The sequence below is a fragment of the Myiozetetes cayanensis genome, unplaced genomic scaffold (genome assembly GCF_022539395.1).
Source record: "Myiozetetes cayanensis isolate MyiCay16 unplaced genomic scaffold, myiCay2020 scf31, whole genome shotgun sequence".
Lineage (NCBI taxonomy): Eukaryota > Metazoa > Chordata > Aves > Passeriformes > Tyrannidae > Myiozetetes > Myiozetetes cayanensis.
The window spans coordinates 139833-156724 of NW_026087533.1; the positions used below are offsets into that span (position 1 = coordinate 139833).

A 16892-nucleotide genomic window follows, 5' to 3' on the forward strand; every position below is an offset into this window, starting at 1 on the left:
TGCCTGTTACTTCCTTTTCTTCCTTGTCACTATTTAGAGTAGATCTCTGCAGTTCTTGTAGCTTGTAGATTGTAGATTTCGTATCTACCTCCTGAACAAGAGTTCCATTCTGCTCCAGTCACCTCTCAGCTCTGGAATTGTCAGTGTGTGCTGCTGACCTGCCTGCTCACATTCCTGCTGGGCAGACATCTGGAACACATCATCTACACCTTGCAGACCTACAGCCTCCAGTTGCTTCCTGTCTTCCTGAGAATGGTTGAAATCACCCCTGAGTCTTCTTGTGCAGCTTCTGCCTTCCAGGTCCTCAATACTCCTATAGTGTCTACACAGCCAGTACAAACCGGCTTCATGACAAGGTAGGTCTGCTTGGACCAGCCATCAGTCCTTCCAAGGGATTACCAGTTTTAAGGAGAGAGGCAAGAAAATTACCTGTTATCTTTAGCAAATACTGTTCAAATACTTGAGACAAGGGAACCCAGAACAGAACATCTCTGGCAGTTCTCCAAGGCATCTGTGGGCATTGATCAGCAGTGTCCTGCCCAAAGGTTGGAGATCCAGTTTCCCATTCCCTACCTCACCAGCTTTTTCTGCTTGTTTAAGGTAGAAACTTAAGAGAGGACATGGTTAGGAAAATTCCCAGACCTTGGAAGGTGACAGGAAGACTAAAATTTTAATGCTTTGTGGATGTGAAGCTTGGTATGTCTTGGCAATGTGTGCTGGTAGCCCAGAAACCCCCTGTGTTCTGGGCTGATCTCCAGCAGCCTGGGCAGCAGGGCAAGGGAGGGAATTCTGCCTCTCTGCTCTGCTCAGGTGAGACCTCACCTGCAGTGCTGCCTCCGGCACTTGGGTCCCCAATATAAGACATGGACCTTCTGGAATGAGCCCAGAGTTGTTCCAAGGGGTGGAGCCCCTCTGCTCTGCAGCCAGGCTGGGAGAGCTGGGGGTGTTCAACCTGGAGAAAAGGCAGCTCCGGAGAGACCTTAGAGCCCCTTCCAGTGCTTAAAGGGGCTCCAGGAGAGCTGGAGAGGGACTGGGGATAAGGGCCTGGAGTGATAGGACAAGGGGGAATGGCTTTAAGCTGAAGGAAGGTAGATTTAGATCAGATATTAGGAGGAAATTCTTTAGTGGGGCTCAACTGGCACAGGTTTCCCAGGGAAGCTGTGGCTGCCCCATCCCTTAAAGTGTTCAAGGCCAGACTGGATGGTGTTTGGAGCAACCTGGTCTAGTGGAAGGTGTGCCTGTCCGTGCTCCAGGCAGAGCTTCCCTTCTGACCGGAATCAGTCTGTGATTCAATGATGAAATAGCTTCCATGTGTTCACACAGGGCTGCTCTGGCCGCCGGGAGGTCCTGCTGCTGTGTGCGAGCTGGGGGGGGGGGGGAGCCGCGTGTGCGGGCCAGACCGGTGTGTGCTGGGCGGGGTGGGGCGGTGGGGGCGGTCCGGGCCGGGGCGGTGTGTGCTGGGCGGTCCGGGCCGGGGCGGTGTGTGCTGGGCGGTCCGGACCGGGGTGGTGGGGGCAGGCCGGGCCGGGCCGGGGCGGTGGGGGCAGGCCGGGCCGGGGCGGTGTGTGCGGGCCGGGCCGGGCCGGGCGGTGTGCGGGCCGGGCCGGGCCGGGGCGGTGTGTGCGGGCCGGGCCGGGGCGGTGTGTGCGGGCCGGGCCGGGGCAGTGTGTGCGGGCCGGGCCGGGGCAGTGTTGCAGGCGGGCCGGGGCGGTGTGTGCGGGCGGGCCGGGCCGGGCAGTGTGTCGGGCCGGGCCAGGCGGTGTGTGCGGGCCGGGCTGGGCCGGGGCAGTGTGCGGGCCGGGCCGGGGCGGTGTGTGCGGGGCGGGCCGGGGCGGTGTGTGCGGGGCGGGCCGGGCCGGGGCGGTGGGGGCGGGGCGGGGCGGGCCGGGGCGGTGGGGGCGGGGGTGGGGGCGGCAGCGCTGCGGGCCGGGCGGGGGCGCTGCGGGCCCGGCCGAGGCGCGGTTCCGCTCTGCGGGCCGCAGGGGCGCTGTGCGCGGGCCCGGATGTGACGCGCGGGGCGGGCCCTTTGTGCGGCCCTGTGTTGTCCCGGCCCTTTGTCGGCCCTGTGTCCGCCCTGTGTCTGCCGGGGCGATGCTGGCGGCGGGCGGCAAGAAGGGCGCGGAGACGGCGGCGGGCGGCGAGACCGGGCCGGAGGCGCCGGTGCCCCCGCCCGCCACCACGGGGGCTCTGGGCTCCTCTTCCGAAAGCGGCGGGGCTGCGGAGCGCACGCCCCGCAAGAAGGAGCCGCCGCGGGCCTCGCCCCCGGGCGGGGTGTCCGAGCCGTCGGCCACCGGGGCCGCCCCTGCGCCCGGCGCCGAAACCACCGGCATCGCCGAGACCCCCGAGGGCCGCAGGACCAGCCGCCGCAAGCGGGCTAAAGTAGGTGTGGGGCGCTCCGGGCCCTCTGGCGCGGAGCCGCGGCCGGAGGCGGGCTCGGCCTGCGCGGGGCAGCGCTGCCCGCGGGACCGGGCCCGGCGCGGGGCTGAGCGCTGTGCCCGAGGGGGTTCAGGGGGTGAGTTCGGAGGATAAACACGAGGGCGCGCAAGAAGGCTGTGCCGGTCCAGATCCCGTGGTGTCCCAGCTCTTCGTGGACTATGGTGTGACACGGTGCGTGTCACAAAGGAGAGCATTTTGCAGCAACCCAGGAACTTTTTGGGGTTCCTGATCGGATACCGAACAGTGAAAATACTCCAAGTCCCTGACAGTGCATCCAAATGCTCATAAGCTTACATATAATCAGTACATTCTTGTCACTGGAGTATATAGATGCAGATTCTCTGGAGGCTCATGTTCGTGGGGCTGTGCTGGTTTTGCAAGGTTGCGAAGGTGATGGCCACGCTCAGTCCACTGTTCCTCACCTTCCCTCTCTTGGCTTTGGTGAGCTGAGTCAATCGTAACGAGTCTCCAGTAATTTGGGTCTGTAATATGTAACTCTCATCTATTGTTCTGAACATATGAGAACGCTGTCTTTTTTTTGTGAAACTTTTTCTTCGAAGCCTTGTTTCAGAAGATGTTGAAGATCTTAGCTGTGCCCACAGCTGGGGTGTTTGGCAGGGAAGCTGAAATTACTTTTCCGAATTGTTTTGTCCTGTAGCTGTGGTATTGAATGTGTGGCTCTTCAGAGCCATTGTGTGATGCGATAGCTGGACTGGTCATTTGCACACAGGAGCTGTTGGGTAGGTCAGTCTGGTGCATGTTTTAAACTGAAAGAAGGTAGCTGTAGCTTGGACATAAGGAAGATATTTTTTACTATGAGGATGGTGCTGGCCAGAGAAGCTGTGGCTGCCCTATCCCTAGAAGTGTTCAAGGCCAGGTTGGACAGGGCTTGAAGCAAACTGGTCTAGTGAGAGGTGTCCCTGCACATGACAGGGGGGTTGGAATGAGATATTTTGAAGGTCCCTTCCATCCCAAACCATTCTGTGATCTTCAGAAGCAGCATTCCTGCTCTGTAGTGGTCTGTTAACAAGTAAGGAATTAGTGCTCTGTGTGGGTTGTGTGTTGATGATGTTTCTCTGCACTGACAGTACTTATCTGCAAAGGGTTGTTCATCTCTTGTGACACCCTCTGTCCCCATGAGCACTTCAGCCCAGTACGAGATTGCCTTACCGTGAATGTTTGTGGTGTGAATTTAGTTGGGGGGGTACCCAGGTTAAAAATAAACCTAGGGAAGAGCTTAGGTTTTTTGTTGGACTTGATTGTTCTTAGAAAGCTCTGTGAACTCAGGGGGGATGGGAGACTTCTGAGGGCCTTTGTGCAAAAATAATGTGGCTTCAAATACCTGTGGTAATGTACAGATGTGCTGGAGGGTCACTGTAATTTGCTTCAGAGTGGAGTTCGAAGAACGTCCTGGTGGTGCAACATTTGCTCAACAGTGGGAAAAACTAATGTGCTGGAGATTGTGGAATGTAAATGTTTAAAAGAGAACAAATCATGGAGTATGTGTTAGTGTTTTACTGAATCCAGGATTTCTTGTACAAAGGCTTCCCAAAGAAACACAGTTGTGTTTTGAGCTGTGCCCGTTACTGCCCTTTCTTAATGACTGAACTTGGGCTATGAAAGATTTTTTGTTCTTTTAATGAGAAATGCAGAGTTGCTTTTGTCATTTCGTGGTGGAAACTGACCTCTCAGATGTTGGAGGGTCACTAGCTGCTTTATTTTTATTTTTCCCATGACTGCATGTTGAGAAGTGCTTTTTTCCTTCCCAGTAGATAGGGATATTCAATAGCATTGTACAAACCTTTCTTATTTTGGAACTTTGTTTTATTAAACGGTAAGAGATGCATCCCTTCCAGGCTATTTTTGAGGTTTCCCTGTTCCTTTAAGTTGGAGCAGCATCTTTTTGGCTGTAATACTATTTATTTTTACTGGAGAGCAGTACAAAACATGCATGGCGATAGAAACAGGTGGGAGCAGGGCATTGTTCTGGTGTTGAGCCACTAGTGTAACTGTCCTGGAAAGGAGGCAGCTGTGAGCCTCTGTGTCAGGACAAGATTCCCAGGAGACTGTACAGGACACAGGTGGGATTTCCTCAGAAATCTTGTGTATGGTTCTGGTCACCCATGTTTGGCAGATAAAGTCAAGTTGGAACATGAGGACACAGAGGCAGCTTGTTATCCCCAGGTTTGACAGGGACATGAAGGAAGGGAAGAAAACTAGAGGGGCTTTAAATGATGATACAACAAATTCAGGTAAACTGGGCTTGATGTGAGTAGAAAGCTCCCACTGTTGGGTACTGGAGACATTTTTTTATGTGGAGGTGAAAACATGGAACTTGTTAAGCTTTGTTGCACTTTATAACCTGGTATCTATAATAAGACTGCATAAGGTAACAAGCCTTTTCTTTGATCTATAAGCAGTTTTGTTATTTGCAGTGTTCATTTTTGTAGCCCACCTTACAGATACCTTCAGTGTGTTTATTCTCTGTTGTGCTTTTTGCAGGTGGAGTACAGAGAGATGGATGAGAGTCTTGCAAACCTGTCAGAAGATGAGTATTACTCTGAAGAAGAGAGAAATGCTAAAGCTGAGAAAGAGAAAAAACTACCCCCACCACCTCCACCAGCTCCTGCAGAAGAAGAGAATGAAAGTGAGCCAGAGGAGCCATCTGGTGAGTAAAGAGAGACCTTCTCCTTTGACACTGCTTACCTAGTTTATTAACAGAAATGTAGCAGAGCCAGGTGTGGCATCATCATGAATTCCATGTGTGGGTTTGATCTAGTTTCAGATGATTGTTCTACAGTGTTTTATTTGCTTTCCCCATTTTCCTGAGAGGGAAAACTCAGAAGAGCAGCCTGAAAAAGTTGAGAATGTGCATGAATCTAATTCCAAATGAAGCCAAACTCGTACTAGATTCTCATGATCCTTATTGACTTGTCTTTGGAAGCTTATTGACCAGAGTAGCCTCTTTGGCTCTCTGGTGCCACACCTGCTCATGTAGCGACACTCACTTACTCTGAGAGAGAAAAAGTTGAGTTTATAGGGGGAGATTCCGTGCAGAAAAACAAATTTAGTATACTGTGATTCCTATAGCTTTAAACTATGACTCTAATCTTAAGTTCTGGTTGAATACTGTTCACTTGAACTTCAGTGTTTTCTTCATTATCTTTGACAGAGCTTCACTTTACAGTTAAAAGTTTTTTGGTCAGGAGGCAGCTTTCAAAATCTGTGGTAGTAGCAGTACCCTATCCCTTACCTCTGTTGTGTTTACAGCTCCCATCATTCGTGAGGTCTGGTGGTGAGGCATCACTCAGGTGTCTACAAGATGGTGCTTTTACAAAGTTCAGAGTCCGAGATTTTATGAGATAACATGTGCTAGTTGTTTTGGAGCAGAGCTGAAATCTAGTAGTTGAATCTTTGCTGATTCATCACTTATTACTGCTAGTCTGCAGTTGCACTCTTAATTTTCTTTTTATCTGGCAGGTTTGAGAATGTAGGCAATAGGACTGATATTGGCTTGGGGATACATAACTTTAGTTGCAGAAAAATTATTAAAAGTCACAGTTGTGTTTTATCTCTTAGGCTTTTCCCTTTGTAACCTCTCCTTGTTGCAGCTGTTGGCTCCTGCCTTGATACAGGAATACTATAGCTGATATGCTTGACTAAAATATTTGCAATAATAAAAACCCTCCTCCCTCAGTTGTAGCTGATGTATCAAAAATTGAACTTTAATAGATGTAATTAAGCAAGCATCTTAAGTATACTATTTAGTTTTGCTTAGACCTTGTGTTTAATCATTGAGACCTAATATTAATACATTTTTTATTTCTCTCAGATTCCATTTTATACCTCTAAGAATGATTATTGAAATCTGTTTGAGGCATAATTGGTGAAGTACAGTGAATTAGGTTTTATCCCATGAAAGAAGAAATGTGGAAGATAAGAGCAGTGATGAGTCATGCTATTCTATACACACAACAGCCTGTTAAGCAGTTATTCTGCAAGCACTGTATTTAGCCATCTAAATACAATCACTTTTCAAACAGGCTCTATCTAACTGTCTAGAAATGAGTTGACTTCAGGTCATCATATAATTTCTCTGTTCCTAGAAATTCTGTGATATGCATGAAGCAGAAAAGCAGGAAAAGGACAAATTTTCAGGTGTCATTCCATAGCTAGTGTTGCTGTAGTTTTGAAGGCTGATATACAAGCTATATACACTTGTGGATTTCTCTATCTTTGTCTTTATTAATGCAGGTGTCAAGAGCATCAGGTCATCTTATGCTGGCTGTTAAAGTGCATTGAAACCTCTAATTCAGGCACCTGTTAGAAGGAGGAGTCATGGAGTCTGCTGTATATAAAAGCAGTGTTTATAATTGAGGTTTTCTCTTTCTGTGTCTCTTTGAAGCAAAAATTGACGTGTTGAATAAGAAACACTAAATTGGACAGTAATACTAGAGTAGGATTGCACATTGAAAATTTAGCAGAATTTTAATTAGCCTGTATATTACTGTTACTTTATTCTCATTGCAGACCTTAAAATTTCCCTTTCTGTGTTTAAAGCCTATAAAAACACAGGAAATGCAGTAGAGGTGTAAAGGTGTCATGTTATAGGTTATGCCCTTCAGAGTTGAAAAGCCTGACTGTGCAACTCACAAACGTCTTGGTGCCAGTGCCTGGCACTGCATTAGGTTGTCCCCACAGACAGCTTACAGTGAAGTAGGTTACTAAGTGTCACAATTCAGGTGAGAGTGAAATGCTGGTCTTATTGAGGTAGGTCCTGTTGATGTATTCAACTGTGGGGAATTCCAGGTGTTATATACATTATTACAGTCTGGATTTGCTATAGGCTATATACGTTATTATAGTCTGGATTTGCAAGATTTACTGCCTGCTGTTGCAGAGCAGTTTTAAAAGGTGTGACAGTATTTCATGGTTAATATAATTTCCTTAGATTTTCTCTTCTCTTTTTACTCGAGAAATGCTTTCTAATAGCAAAAGGCTTCCAAATTCCCTTTCAGTGCTGAATGACATTTGTGTTCTTGTCTGCCAGTATCCCTTCTGAAATTAAGGAGCTTACTACTTTTGCTTTTCTCCTCTAAGGATGTTTTTTGTTTTTCCTCACCAAATTGGATTTTTATTTTTATTACTATTGAAGATATTCTTTATCAACTCTTGGACATTTAGTGTGCTCAGTATTCTTACTTTGTGGTAATCCTAGCTTCTCTTTTCCAAGGAACTGAGTATGATCGAGATTAACCTCAAGTGAATAGTCATTCTTAGTGGTGCTCTGTCTCTGTCATCTGGCTTTGTCTGGTTTTTTAAATAAGTTCAATACTCTGTGATATTCGTGTGCAGCTGTTTTTTATTTTGAGATGGGATAATTGTATGAAGTGGACTCCTTTGCGGACCGTCTTCCTGACTACTCTTCAGCTCATGGTCTGTTATTCTGTTGCCTTGAGACTTGCATGCGTACTGTGGAGCTACAATAGTGTGATGTTATCGTGGATCAGCAGTTTGCTTGCTGATTTGTTCCTTTGCAACTAGAACCTGACTTTCTTCCAGGGAAAGAGAGCCAATCTTCACTAGCAGGCCTTGTTTGCACACTTCTGTGCTCAGACTGGGTAGCATTTAGAATTGTGTCCAAGCAAGCAGTAATACTCATGAGAAGAGGAAAATACAGATTTCTTTCTGTAAATAAGCTGAGAGCAATTTTGTCCTCTCTGCTCCTTGTCAGTGCTAATTCAGGGATAAAGAATTCCACAGACTGATGTCAGCATCTTTTCACTTTCTTAATTTATGGAAGGCCTAAGTGAAACTTTGCAAATTAATGGCCTATGATTTGAGTGTAAATATTAATGTTTGAGTTGTGTTAGTCTCTGCTCGAATGAAAGCAGGTCTTAAAATGCTCCCAGCAAAATAAAATACTTGCAGTGCAGGTCAAGTAGAGAATTTTATCTTGCTGTTGCAGATATGTTGGTTCATAGAATCCTGACTTTGGGTCTTGTAAGGCCTTTCAAAATACAGTTATTTGTCACAGTTTCTCTTGTGAGTTTTTGAATTTTCCTGCTGGGCGACTGATTATCTACAAGTACTGACTATTGCTCCGCTGTAGCTGAGTGAAAATGTCTGTCTTGTTTCAATTCCTATTTTGTTTTACAGATGTGTAATGTGGAGACATTCTAGATGTTAATACAGGTTATCACAGTATGCAAATATCTGGTTCACTTTTTCTGTCTTACTTTAGGGGTTAAATTTGTACTTCAGATGAAATTCTTCTAAGTTAGTGTATCCCCTAAGAGCCTCAAACTACACTCTGGCAAAATTGTCCACCTTGTCCCAGACTCTTTTAAAGAGTGTGTTTAGCCACGGGTTAGACCTTGCTCTTACCTGTGTGGAGATGGCACCTCGAGCAGTTGTGCTCTAGGAAGTGCCTGTTGCACTCCAGTGACTGTTGCAGCAGTGTGTTTCAGTGGGGGTTGGGTTGGGATTGCTGACTATTGAAGCATGTGGTTTGAAAGAGCCTTGGTGCAGCAGCAGCCAGCTGAACAGCACATGGCAATCTCTGGAGTGTGCTGTGGCTTCCAGCGCTCTGCAGGTGACAGGATGCCAGGCAAACATTTGACTGTGGAGGAATATTGCCCATGAGCTCAACCCAAAGCTAGTGTCTCCTGTGAAGTGAGCAGTGTGTGAGGTGACCTGTAGTGGCTTTGTTCCTGCCAGACACTGCAGCTGTACTCATCTCTTTTCTCAACGTGCTCTGTTCCTGCTTGTGTTGCGGTCTGGTAAAGGCTGCTGTTCAGGACTTTCATGCAGGCTAAGGTAATTCTGAGACTTCTTCAGATCTTTCAGATGAGTGCTTAGCCTTTTGTCATGTTTCTGTCACTGGGTATGTTGAAAGACTGATGTCTTTCAGTGCTGGGTATTGATCACAGCACTGATCAATGGTCTGATGTGTACTTGGCTTCAGAGGCAGTTTTAGTATGTTAGAACATTGATGGTGTATCAAAGGCACTGAAGCCAAAATAAGTGATCTGAACCTTTAAAGCAATATTATGGCATCAAGTTTCAAGGAAGGGTTTATGACAAAAACATTAAGAATAGGCTCTCCTGAATGTAAGAGGTTTTTCAGAATGGCTCAGACTATCCCCTTGCATATGAGGAGACTCGGGAGCACCAAAGGCAAGCTAATCAAATTCTTAGGGCTTTAGATCTGTAGAATCTGATGGTCTTAGGGCTTTAGATCTGTAGAATCTGATGGTATCCATCCAGCTTGGCAGTAAGAAATGTGATCTGATTATTTAAATCATAGCCATTAATGAAGTTGATTATAAATATTTAGCCACCAGGAATGCTACATATTGAGTACTTCTTTATTTCCCATAAAATCTTATCTAAAGCGTTCCCAGTAACACAGATAACACTTTAGAAGATCACAGTTTGGTGCCCTGAATCTAGGTTCCAGAAGATGGGATTATCAGAAAATGGGTTTAGTTAGTTGGTGAAATTTAATACCTACAACGCCAACTTGCCAGGCCTTTATGTCCAGTGTGGTTTAACTTATGGAGTAAGGTCCCTGAGTTCTCCTCTTTCCTTCCACAGGGCAAGCAGGAGGACTTCAAGACGACAGTTCTGGAGGGTATGGAGACGGCCAAGCATCAGGTGAGGGTGGCGTTTGATGCTTGCCACTGAGTAGCAAGAGCCGCCAGGTTAGGGATTGATGCTTGCAAGTGCGCATGGGTGTGGTTGTCCCAAATTTAGCAAGAGATGTAGGAGTTGTGTACCCACCTGTTTAAAAAGTGAAGGGTATTTTCAGATTTCAGTTGAGGACTATAACAACTGTGAAAAAGGGCACTAGCTAACCTGTGTTGAAATGCCTCAGGCCGATCTCTCATCCCTCCACTCCTCTCCATGTTCAGAGGAGTCCAGACGTGCAAAACGCTATTTCTTACCTAGCCAGTTTATACCACCTCGACTGACAGAGAGAACCCTGGGCTTTAGAACAGTAAGACCTTTTTTCTAATTTGCTGAAGAAATGTAGCATGGAGTACCTTTTTGCTCCTTTATTTTTGCCTTTTGAAAGGGTTTGTGTTTGAACTGTGTGCCAGCGGTTAGTCCAGGAGATTATCTACTGGACACATTCGTAGTCTGCAGCTCACTGGACTTGATTGTGAATTGCATTTGCCGTTTGGCCTCAGTACTGCTGCTGGCAGTACGCACTTACTGCTTCAGTCACGGGATTGGTGTCTTAACTCTTAAGTACTTGGAATGCTACTGAAAATCTTCTCCGACTCTGCCGCTTTTGCTCTCACTTCAGGATTAGGGTTAAGCAAAGGAGTCAAAGGCTCTATAACCTGTTCTGTACATCCAAGTTGCTCTTTTTGAAGAAAACAGAACTTCGGGATACTCATCTAAAAGTACATCCTTTGCTGTTCTAAGTAAGGGAGCCAAGTACTGTTACGGATCTTACCACTTAATCAGAACTGCTGGCTCATGGGCTTAAGGGTGCACTGCCTATTTCATTTATAGACAGGCATTTGCTAATTGGAAATTCTGCATATTTTGCATTTTGTATATATGATAAGAGTATGCTTTAACAATTGTCCAATTCATTGGCCAGAAAACTTTCCTTCAGAGTGTTTTTCATCTGCAGATGTTTCAGTGAGTCTTTAAATGAGCAACATCCCTCAGAATCTCTTCTGTGAGGAAGAAGATAATCAAAACTTCAGCACATGAGTTCCTGATGCTGAATGTCGGGAAGTGGCAAGTGTGTGTGCGAATGTGTGTGGAGAGGAGCTGAGTCCAGGCAGAGCCATTCCTTCAGTGTTAGAGTTGCCTACCCCAAGGAGGAGCACGTGTAGTTCTGAACTGGTACTCCCTGTAATGTGTTGCTTTCATGGAATACAAGCAATAGAGGTGTGGAATGGGTGGGATTTAAGCAACCTGAAATCCAAATCCATTTAGCTTTGAGCTGTGTAGTTGCAGAAGTAAATTCAAGGACATTTGATTCTTACAAGATCTTCCACCGCTTGGCCAAATAAAAATTATATCTTTGCTCTTAATAGCTATGTTTTTGCTAAATTCTTGTATCAAACGCTATTGTGGGTTAGGTTTTTCGGGTTTTTTTCTTAAATACCAGTGGCTCATCTGGACCTATTCTGACATTTTTGTTTTAAAGTTCATGTATTACCATGAAAGACGTGGCCTTAAAAAAAAAAAAAAAAAAAAAAAAAAAAAAAAAAAAAAAAAAAAAAAAAAAAAAAAAAAAAAAAAAAAAAAACAACAACAACACCACAACCCACCTTGGTGTTCTTTACAAAAATATTAGCAATACCATAATCTCTGGCTGGTCAGTTTGAAGAAATAAATCCCAAAGCTTTTCAAGAAAATACTGAATTGCCTTAAATCCACATGTCTGAGTTCCCTGGTTGTTTATGATTCATGGCTTTTTAGCAGGTACCCAGAGAAGCACACTTCTTTTAGCACAAGTCTGTAAGACAGAGTCAGATTCAGCATTTCAGGTCATTAACTGGCCATTCTCTGAAATTGTGCTGCTGAGCTTTTTGCTAGCACTTGAGGATCTAGAACCCTAGTTAAGATTTGTTAACATTAATGAAGTATCAGAAAATTGGTAACTTTGGTTTGATTTCCATGCTCAGTTTTACAGGATTTATAGTTGAGCATATGCATTTCTATGCAGAGGTTGACACGCTTGGGCCAGTGTTAGATGGAAGGACAGCAAAGGGGCTGGGGGATGGTTATTACTGGAGAAACTGAAGTTCTAGCAGAGCTGTAGGTTTCTATTCCATAGCTGAATATCAGTGCAAGAAGCATTCTGGGTGTGGCAATTTCTCCTATGGTTAATTTTACTTGTAGTGCTCTGTAGCCTCTGTTACTAATTTCCTCTTGTAAAATTCCTGGATTACAGACAGTTTTCTTTACCTTGAGATATCACACAATTAGATCTTTTGATCTTTACTTGTGAGCGAATTTTTTTAGTTTCACAACCATTTCCTTCCTCAATTTTTTTTCATTACCTTTGGAATGTAAAAAGCTTGAAAGTTAAAGGAGTGTGTGGTGGCACCAGAACTGGAGGAAGATAATTTCTCTTCCTGATCAAGTTACATGTACCGCTGCAGGGGAACTTCAAACTCTCTGAGAGTTCTCTTGATTACTGTAATACACTGCAAGCTTGTATTTTCTTTGATATTTATAATAATCCTTTGAACAATTCCAGTTTCGGTAAACAATCTTAATCTTACTGCATTACTTGTGGGATTTTTTTTCCCCTTGGGATGTATTGGTTTCTATCTTTCCAGACTGAAGGCACTCTCCTCTGCCTGTCCTGATCGTAAGTCGCTTCCTAGGACACGGGAGATTGATATTGTTCTTGCTGTGTTTCACATCTCAGTTCATTTTGCTCACTGTGCCTGCAAGGTGTGCTTTCTTCACTCATGCTAGTAGCACTTGATGCAGTTGTGTCTTAGTTTGTTACTTTGAAGTAAAACGTCCCAGAGACTGAGGAAAGCAGGGTACAGAACTATAGTTACTTCATTGCTAGTGTGTGAATTGACAGAAGTGCAGGTGCCTGTATGAATGAAGGCTTTCCCTAGAGAAAACCTCTCCTGTAAAGGTTCAGCGCCAGTGTTTTACATGTGGAGCATTTAAAAGGAAAAGTAAGAAATCTGCAGTTGTAGTGTACACAGCACTTGGGAGGGGGCACAGGAAATGTGTGTGATTGTATTTCATTGCACTACATGATGTGAATATATCAAATGCGCAAAAAGAGAGGTTAAGGTGGGTTTCTCTAGCTGGAGGAGGTCAATGCAAATTAAACCTTGAGAAGCAGGTGAGGGGGTACAGTAGACATTTGCTTGTTTCTTCAAGATATTTGGCTTTGAATAGGTTCCAAAATGTTTTCCCAATTCTGCTAGAAATTGGAAACCACACAAATTATGGACAGCATCAAAAGTAGTTTGATGTAGTTACATTTTATTGATATTATATATGTGTTATATATAACATATTGATATGTGCCCTGCCCCACTTACTTTTCAGGCTTTGGTTTTTGGGAGTTTTTTGTTTGTTTTTTGATTCCCCCCATAGTCCAGCTTTTTTATTAACTCTAGATGATACCTGTAATTCAAAGAACTGTTGACTTGGAAACATGTGTGTCTTACAGAAGTGAATAAGAGGACTAATTGAAAGCATGATATGAAATTGACCACCACAGCACCTCACGGCTGGATGCACTGGCTAGGAAGGGTGGTGTTCCTTTAGAGTGCCTGTAGACAACTTGTCTTTTTATTGTAGGTGTGGAGGGTGCAGCTTTCCAGAGTAGACTTCCACATGACCGTATGACATCTCAAGAAGCTGCCTGCTTCCCTGATATAATCAGTGGGCCACAGCAGACTCAGAAGGTGTTTCTGTACATCAGGAACCGCACCGTAAGTTTGTTGTAAAGTATTGATGAAAAAAGGGTAGGACATTTGTGTACCTTGCAAAGACTTTTTGTCAGTTACCATGTCTAACAGTTGGTAGACTGTTTTTTGTTTTGAGATGGTGGGGTTTAATTTCTGGCATCTTGTCATGCTCTAAGTTGCTAAGGAAGTTGCTATCCAGTTCTTGATCAAAGCAGTGCTGTGAGGCAGCATAAAGAATCTGTAGTGTATTTACAGTATCCAAAACAGTCATAGCAAACTACATGATTCAGTTGATGCAGTTTTTAAAAAGGAACAGAAAGCTGGTGCAAATGTTCTACTACTTGGTTTCAGCTTAAAGTATAAGCTTCTGTAGATTACTTAAAAATAATAATGAAACACATTGTTGCTTAAGGCAAACCTCTAAGCTTTTATTTTTTACTTTGTTTAGCATTCAGTTGCTGTATTTCTGAGACATCAAGCCAATCATGTGGCTTATTCTCAGACCAGAACCGTTATTTTACCAGCTTTGATTTCATAAAAGAAATTGTAGTGTTGAAGAAATGAAACTACTTCTGAATGCTTGTAGCATTTCTGCCCCAGTTCAAAACTTCCATGCAACTTAAGAATGAAGGGGCAGTATTCAAATAATTATTCAGGAGTTCACTCACTTGAGTTCAGCCAAACATGCCTGAAGTTTAAACCTTAACAAAACTTAAATATTAGTATTCTGTTTTGCAGATTGTGACAACACTATTAGGGTCCTCAGCATACTAACGGGGATCAGGACTTTCTCCTTTATTTTGAAAAGTGTGTTTTAGAAAACTTAGTCATGTTAGAAAAAATTAACAGTATGACAGCAAGAAATATTTTGAAAATTGCTGTAGTTAAGGGAGAAAACACCTTATGTACCACTCATTTTTTTTCACAGACTTAAGATGATCAAGGAGCATCCCAGTGTATTGACCCTGGTAGCACTCAGTGCTTAGTAACTTGAAGTTATATGTGGTGGACATCTTCATGCTTTTCCTTTGAAATTTCCCTCTAACCCAAGTTGTAAATATTGGGAAGTTATGAAATGTGTGAAAACAGACCAAAGCATGCCAAAGAGTTTGAAAAACTGTTCTCTCAAAACGAAGAATGAGTAATCCTTTTACAAAGGCGTTAGAAGCAGAAAAGCCTTCCACTGAAACTAAGAAATTACTGGAGAGGAGTATTTGCAGGGAAAACCAGCATTGCTGGTCTGTGGGTCTTGTTCACTATGGAGGAACTTGGAGAAGTTCCTGAGCAGGAATCCCATTTGAGGAAGGCTTGTGAGAGGCTCTCCTCCAGGGAGAACAGCAGGGGTTATGGAACAGCTGATGTGAACCTGGTGCTCAGCAGAGCTCTGGCAGTGCTGGGAACTGCAGTGTACAATCTCTTACTTTGAGCTGGAATCAAGAATTGAATGAATGATCTGGTAAGTAAAAATACAGTTTTGAAGGCTTACAGTAGCTTTTACAAAGGGAAGTCAGTAATTTGATCTTTTATGTGAATCCCTCCCACTCCAAAATAACATTAAAAACCCCACAACCAACCAACTAACTAAAAAGCCCAACCCAAACCAGTAAAAGCTCTTGCTAAATTGCTGTGACTTAAAACAGATGATGAAAAATCTACAAAGCAGAATGTAGTATAAATTATTGTCATGACAGTGCAGGGCAGTTGTAGTTTGAAGCCTTTGAAATCTTCTAAGGCCTGTGCTGTTCTGTGATTGTAGAGGGTCTAAAAATCAGAATTTGTAGAAAAAGTGGAAGTAATTGTATATATACATACATAGAGATTTATATATAAAAATATCATTAAGGGCTTTGCACTCTTCCCTCTGAGAATGGAGCCTTAGCACTGTGGTACGTAGCACTGGGAAACTGTTAGTTTCACGCTCAGAAATTGTTAGAAAAAGCAGTGTTAGAAATTACTGGGAAAATGAGTACAAGAAAGTACTGCACGAAAGATGAAATTTGCCTCAAGTGACCTCCCAAATTATATGGAAATTTTTTCTTAATCCTTCCTATTCATTATACTTGTATGATTTGTTTAATATCTGTGAGGCGCTGTAAAGTTAAGTAGTGCAACTGTAGAGAAATACCTCCAAAAATTACTAATTCTGGAATATAAAATGGTGTGGAGATGCTATGTATGACCTAGATCTAGGCATGGAACAGTACAATTATTAATTAACTACTACCTCCATACCACAAAGTAGGAGTTCTGTTGGGAAAACAGGTTTTTTTCCTAGCGTGAAGTGACATTAACATTTTACAGACAGTTCTTCCTGCTCTATTTTTGAACTGTAACTGTCTTCTAAATATGCTTTTTATGTGTATGTGGCCAGTATATATGTGTAATTTGTGTATATGTGGTAGTGTCTTACATTGGTGAAGATGGATTGAATGATTAAATGTCTAAGATAAACCTTGTAACATGACAATTACTGCTGTAGCTTTTATGAAAATATGAAATTTGATGCCGAAAAGACAATGCTGGCTGATGATGTCAGTGACACGCATCTTTATGCTACCTTGGTGTATTTCCACTTACTTGAAATGGTGTGAGAATTTCAAGTAGACTGTATTGTACCTTAAGGAACACTTTGAGGTGAAGTTCAGTGCAGCTTGGGTAGTCCTGCCAAAGTTTAACTCATTAGAGGATTTCATCTCCTGACAGTATTTAGTAGCAAACACACACCTCGAAAACACCTCTTTTCTATTGCTTAATCTGACATGTCATCTTTTTTGTTTAAATACAGCTGCAGCTCTGGTTGGATAACCCAAAGATTCAGCTGACGTTTGAAGCAACTATCCAACAATTAGAAGCACCTTATAATAGTAAGTCAAATCTTTCACTGCCAAAATTGTCCCATGGGTACTGCTGTTCTCTCACTTTTATTTGGGGAAAAGCTGCTTCAGATGGGTCGTTTGTTAATGCAGCTCCGTGAGTGTTCATGTGCAGACTGTGTTAGTGCATTATGTTCATGATTCAGGTTTGGTGGAATTCACT

At 43.8% G+C, this 16892-nt stretch overlaps 1 protein-coding gene across 3 annotated transcripts in view; it reads left to right on the forward strand.

Annotated features, from left to right (window-relative positions):
* The window catches only part of KDM1A (lysine demethylase 1A), a 43802-nt gene continuing 26910 nt past the window's right edge, over positions 1 to 16892 (forward strand). The window contains exons 1-5 of one of the 3 annotated variants that reach the window (XM_050326166.1): positions 1 to 356; positions 4939 to 5104; positions 10036 to 10095; positions 13747 to 13880; positions 16642 to 16720. In XM_050326166.1, the coding sequence (XP_050182123.1) occupies positions 4954 to 5104; positions 10036 to 10095; positions 13747 to 13880; positions 16642 to 16720 (424 nt within the window). In that variant the 5' untranslated portion in view covers positions 1 to 356; positions 4939 to 4953. Of the gene's footprint in view, positions 357 to 2036; positions 2380 to 4938; positions 5105 to 10035; positions 10096 to 13746; positions 13881 to 16641; positions 16721 to 16892 lie in introns of those variants that run through there. The other 2 variants (XM_050326164.1, XM_050326165.1) reach the window with 2 other exon arrangements.